General features: G+C 42.2%; 1 protein-coding gene across 1 annotated transcript; it reads right to left on the bottom strand.

Moving 5' to 3' along the window:
- Positions 1 to 3,612: 3,612 nt before the first annotated feature.
- LOC146191470 (myb/SANT-like DNA-binding domain-containing protein 3) lies at positions 3,613 to 5,947 on the bottom strand. The gene is made up of 4 exons (XM_084600333.1): positions 5,506 to 5,947; positions 5,105 to 5,335; positions 4,001 to 4,174; positions 3,613 to 3,659 (listed from the first exon to the last, which is right to left on the bottom strand). The coding sequence occupies exons 1-4, from the start codon at positions 5,780 to 5,782 to the stop codon at positions 3,613 to 3,615; spliced, it is 729 nt and encodes a 242-aa protein (XP_084456459.1). The 5' UTR covers positions 5,783 to 5,947.
- Between the last annotated feature and the right edge of the window lie 680 nt (positions 5,948 to 6,627).

Here is a 6,627-nt window from a genome sequence, read left to right on the forward strand (position 1 = left end):
TGTATAACATTAGAAATTATAGCTCGACGTGGGTTAACCAGGTTGCAACCAAGTGTTCACATCATGCAGTACTATTGTGAATGCTATTGATAAAGATGTTGTCATATATTGTCTGTGTTGAGAGTGGCTTGTTACTGTTAGCGGTGTCGAGATGTGTCTCTTAACCTAAATAAAGGCTAGAAACAGGCCAAAAGAAAGGGCTTTTTTTTTTTTTTATTCACAAGCAGCCACTGGACGCCGACAACAGTTCCTTCACTTCGTTGTTGGCAAACCAGCATCAGACATTTGTATAACATTAGAAATTATAGCTCGACGTGGGTTAACCAGGTTGCAAACAAGTGTTCACATCGTGCAGTACTATTGTGAATGCTATTCATAAAGATGTTGTCATATATTGTCTTTGTTGAGAGTGCTTTGTTTCTGTTAGCCGTGTCGAGATAAGTCCCTTAACCTTAAATGAAGGCTAGAAACAGGCCAACAGCAAGGGCATCTTTGTTTCACAAGCAGCCACTGGACGCCGACAACAGTTCCTTCACTTCGTTGTTGGCAAACCAGCATCAGACATTTGTATAACTTTAGAAATTATAGCTTGACGTGGGTTAACCAGGTTGCAAACAAGTGTTCACATCGTGCAGTACTATTGTGAATGCTATTGATAAAGATGTTGTCATATATTGTCTGTGTTGAGAGTGGTTTGTTGCTGTTAGCCATGTCAAGATGTGTCTCTTAACCTATATAAAGGCTAGAAAGAGGCCAATAGCAAGGGCATCTTTGTTTCACAAGAAGCCACATGGACGCCGACAACAGTTCCTTCACTTCGTTGTTGGCAAATCAGCATCAGACATTTGTATAACTTTAGAAATTATAGCTTGACGTGGGTTAACCAGGTTGCAAACAAGTGTTCACATCATGCAGTACTATTGTGAATGCTATTGATAAAGATGTTGTCATATATTGTCTGTGTTGAGAGTGGTTTGTTGCTGTTAGCCATGTCAAGATGTGTCTCTTAACCTAAATAAAGGCTAGAAAGAGGCCAATAGCAAGGGCATCTTTGTTTCACAAGCAGCCACTGGACGCCGACAACAGTTCCTTCACTTCGTTGTTGGCAAATCAGCATCAGACATTTGTATAACATTAGAAATTATAGCACGACGTGGGTTAACCAGGTTGCAAACAAGTGTTCACATCGTGCAGTACTATTGTGAATGCTATTGATAAAGATGTTGTCATTTATTGTCTGTGTTGAGAGTGGTTTGTTGCTGTTAGCCATGTCAAGATGTGTCTCTTAACCTAAATAAAGGCTAGAAAGAGGCCAATAGCAAGGACTTTTTTTTTTTTTTTTCACGAGCAGCCACTGGACGCCGACGACAGTTCCTTCACTTCGTTGTTGGCAAACCAGCATCAGACATTTGTATAACATTAGAAATTATAGCTCGACGTAGGTTAACCAGCTTGCAAACAAGTGTTCACATCACGCAATACTATTGTGAATGCTATTGATAAAGATGTTGTCATATATTGTCTGTGTTGAGAGTGGTTTGTTGCTGTTAGCCATGTCGAGATGTGTCTCTTAACCTAAATAAAGGCTAGATAAGGCCAATAGCAAGGACTTTTTTTTTTTTTTTCACGAGCAGCCACTGGACGCCGACGACAGTTCCTTCACTTCGTTGTTGGCAAACCAGCATCAGACATTTGTATAACATTAGAAATTATAGCTTGACGTGGGTTAACCAGGTTGCAAACAAGTGTTCACATCATGCAGTACTATTGTGAATGCTATTGATAAAGATGTTGTCATATATTGTCTGTGTTGAGAGTGGTTTGTTGCTGTTAGCCATGTCAAGATGTGTCTCTTAACCTAAATAAAGGCTAGAAAGAGGCCAATAGCAAGGGCATCTTTGTTTCACAAGCAGCCACTGGACGCCGACAACAGTTCCTTCACTTCGTTGTTGGCAAATCAGCATCAGACATTTGTATAACATTAGAAATTATAGCACGACGTGGGTTAACCAGGTTGCAAACAAGTGTTCACATCGTGCAGTACTATTGTGAATGCTATTGATAAAGATGTTGTCATTTATTGTCTGTGTTGAGAGTGGTTTGTTGCTGTTAGCCATGTCAAGATGTGTCTCTTAACCTAAACAAAGGCTAGAAAGAGGCCAATAGCAAGGACTTTTTTTTTTTTTTTTTTTTTCACGAGCAGCCACTGGATGCCGACGACAGTTCCTTCACTTCGTTGTTGGCAAACCAGCATCAGACATTTGTATAACATTAGAAATTATAGCTCGACGTAGGTTAACCAGCTTGCAAACAAGTGTTCACATCACGCAATACTATTGTGAATGCTATTGATAAAGATGTTGTCATATATTGTCTGTGTTGAGAGTGGCTTGTTACTGTTAGCCGTGTCGAGATGTGTCCCTTAACCTTAAATGAAAGCTAGAAACAGGCCAACAGGAAAGGCATCTTTGTTTCACAAGCAGCCACTGGACGTCGACAACAGTTCCTTCACTTTGTTGTTGGTGAACCAAGCATCAGACATTTGTATAACTTTAGAAATTATAGCTCGACGTGGGGTAACCAGCTTGCAAACAAATGTTCAAATCACGCAGTAATATTGTGAGTGCTATTGATAAAGATGTCATATATTGTCTGTATTGAGAGTGGCTTGTTGCTTGTAGCAGTGTTGAGGTGTGCTGCTTACCCTTGAACTAGGCTAGAAAAAGACTGACCGCATTGGCACTTTCCTGTTGCAGGCAATCGCAGGGCCTCAGCTACAATTCCTGGATGTTGTCGCCAGCTGGCCAGGCTCAGCTCATGACAGTCGCATCTTTGATAACAGTCGTGCTAGAACCCTGTGCGAAGATGGTGTTGTGCCAGGAATCTTGTTGGGAGATTCTGGCTATGCCTGTCGCCACTATCTTATGACTCCATTCAAGGACCCTAAAAATAGTGGAGAGCGAAGGTAAGCTGTAACTGGAATAGAACGTTCTGAACATTTAATGTTATATTGACAACTGCAGTACATCTGGCACCATATTTTTTTTTCTAGATTCAACACCTCACAGAAAAGGATTCGCAACAGTGTAGAAAGGGTGTTCGGCATTTGGAAAAGGCGCTTTCCGTGCCTTGATATGAAACTGCAGATAAAGATGACCACTTCGGTGCTGGTGATCACAGCGTGTGCTGCTCTGCACAACCTGAGCCTGCGCCTACAAGATCCAATCCCTCCCAGCATCCAGCCTTCCCCCATTACACTGGCCCCTCCTGCTCTGCTTCCTGCTGGAGCAACAGTGGGGACAGCTGCACAGCCACAGCCTCAGGACACTCAAAATGGGTTCAGAGTCCGTAACCGAATTGTTAATCAGCACTTTTCGTCACAATCATGATCATTTCAAGTTTATGCCACTAATCACACAGGGCTAAAGGTGTGGAGTAGCCTTATATATACCATAACCCTTCCAATACAACAGGAGGTAGAGGATGGTAAATAGGTTTTCAGTACTGTCCATCTAGCATGAGAAAACCTTGCAGGTAGCTTGGATTTGACTGATCCCACATGAATAGTATTGATGAAAAATCTCCACCACAGACCTCTGGAAACATCAGGCTTTAGTGTATGATGTATATTATAGCACGTTTCTCATGCTCGCTGTGTCCTGAAGTGAGAGATTGAACAAATACGTATGGTTTGTTGTCAGCATTACTGCTGCTGCCACAATTTATTTGCACTCAAATCAAATACTTCAAAACTGACTTTTTTTCTGCATTTATTATGCTTTCCTCTGCATCAACTGCATTTGAATTTTCAATAAACTAGCCTTTGCTTTGGCATTCAATAACTTTTGTTCATTGAGTGCTTTTTTTTCTTTTCGTTCTGCCCGCATCATGCGCATTCGGAGGAGATGCTCTCTGCGCCTCTGATTTTTTTCATCAGTGACAGCTTGTAAACGAGCCTCCAGCTCTTCTTCGAGTGCTGTCCGACGCCGGCTAGCTTTACCATGAGGGGCTCCATTCTGAACATTGCTGCCAGCATTTTGTCGTAACCCTGGCGCCGGAGCGGGAGGTTGCGGAGACTGGGGCCGTGGTGGTGGTAAAAATCCACCCGCTTGATCCTCACTGCTGAGGCAAATGTCTGTATCTCCCTCATATATATCTGGGAGTTCGTCTGCATCTGTAAAACATTGGAAGCATTTTGCATTATTTCTCTTCGCCATTGAGAGTGCATAATAAGCATGATGCAATCAGCAGTCTAGGGATATCAAACATAAAAACATCCCACGAGGTATAATATGCTATGAGAGAATATTTGCTGTGCAACAACTTAAATTTTTTTTTCCCTTTTACTTCCTTTTGCCTATCGTGTGTAACGCATTTTCCCATATGCTAGTGCCCTTATTCTTGTCAGTGAAAATGTTATGCGCAGGATTTTGATGTATTCATTTATTTCCTCTTACGTCCTCACATTAGTGCTGCGCTTGTTCATCGCATCTTTTTGCTCGATGCTCCCCCCCCCCCCCCCCCCCCCCATGTAATGGGCCATCGGGCCTTTAGGGTAAATAAATAAAAAAAAAATTGCCCGGACAACATTGTCATTCAATGTTTTTAAATACGGCTCCAAATAAGTGTTTCAATAGCCCCGCCTTTCATATGGCGATCTCTCATTCAGGTAACAGCCTTACCACACGATATAAACATAAATATTAATACTGTTAAGTCAGCCTGTAATGCGTTTTTAATTTCTCACGTTTCGTCACAGACGACTAGACGCTCTAGCTCTTACGCGGGATTATACTGCTTCCTGTTTATTCTAAATGTTCATTCACATTATTTCTAAACCTAGCGGTCCAACTATGAAATTCAATTTAGCATTTATAACAACGATATTTGCGAAGACATCTACACAGGGAACCATGCAAGCGATTACAAACCGGTCGTGGACCTTCGCGGTATACTTGAAAACATAATCAGATAGGGAGCCTCATGTTGTGCCGCGGCGAAACATGCATAGTATCAAGCTTTCATTTTTTTAGCCAGACATTCATACCTCCTGCAAAACATTGCAAAGCACCCATTATGCGCAGTGCGCTAGCAAACCCCTTACCTTCGTTTTCGTGCAATGCAGCGATTGGTGCAGTCTGCATCGGCGCCAAGAGCCGCGCCACTGCTGCTGTGCATTCGTCGGCGTATGTTCCGCCGTTGGCACTGTCGCTTGCGTCGTGTCGTGCGCGGTCGCTGTCGAAGGGATTCGGTATGCGCACAGACATGTGCGATGCCACAGCGCCAACCCTTTCAAGTTCTTCTGTCAGCGTTGACTGAACCGCTGAGCCACCGCCTGAAAACGCAATAGCAAATTTTATTGATGTGGGCAATACTCACAACTGCACTCGACAGTAATTCGGCTCAGCGAATGCTCAGTTATGAAATCTTTGCAGCACACGTGGAACGCCACAGTGAAGCAAGTTTACTGTCGCGGTGCTGGCATGCGATGAAAAGGCAGCTTACCTGTACGGAACAACTCCTTGGTGTCAGTCGCCTTGCACCTGCGCCACTTTTCCTTCAAGTTTTCCCAGCACTTTCGTAGCTGCTGGCTGTTACGAGGTCGCACGCCGTGCCGACTATTGAAACGTAGCGCGATCTCCTCCCACACCTTCTTCTTGTGATTTACAGACACCGCGTCCGTGCGTTTGTTTTCAACAACATCTTTCATTTCGGTCACCAAATCAATGAGTACACTCCGCTCCTCCTCCGTAAAATTGATTTTTTTCCTCTCTGATGTCATTGTAAAAAAACAAAAACAAGAAAGCGACGAAATCAGCTAGTTTGAGAGGAAAAAAAAAAAGAAAGCTCCAAATACCAAACACGTGTTAACTGCGACGGAAAACGAAGAACAGAAATGACAAAATACACCAACAAAAAAAAACGGCAACAAGTGTGGCCAGACTGAAAATTGGAATTCGTTAAAAATAGCGCCTGTGCATCTACATTTTGCGTTCAGCTTGCGTGAATGCAACAATGAAAACATATTAATGTTTTGCGGCCACTGGAAGCTGTTTATTATGAAAAAAACTTGCATTTTAACGTGGAAATCATTTGTAGCCTCGTTACCATGCTCGTTTTGCCCCCCCGATAAGTGGAACTTTCATAAGGCTTTCTTTTCCTGCATTTAGGCAGGTTTTCGAAACACACCTAAACTTTTCCTTAATCTTATACTTGTGGCACACTTTTGAAAGTAGCACTTTTGGCGTAAGTATAAGTTCCGTTTGTGAATACGGCGGTTAGTACTTCATGCGGTGCTGCCGAGAGGTGGCGCCACAGAACAGCCATTGTTTTCTCTATACAGTCTATATATCTGTCTGTTCTATAGTCCGCTTTAGTGCATACATACATACATACATACATACATACATACATACATACATACATACATACATACATACATACATACATACATACATACATACATACATACATACATACATACATACATACATACATACATACATACATACATACATACATACATACGTACGTACGTACGTACGTACGTACGTACATACATACATACATACATACATACATACATACATACATACATACATACATACATACATACATACATACATA

The sequence above is a fragment of the Amblyomma maculatum genome, chromosome 4 (genome assembly GCF_055883805.1).
Source record: "Amblyomma maculatum isolate TAMU_Amacu chromosome 4, ASM5588380v1, whole genome shotgun sequence".
In the NCBI taxonomy this organism is placed as follows: Eukaryota; Metazoa; Arthropoda; class Arachnida; order Ixodida; family Ixodidae; genus Amblyomma; species Amblyomma maculatum.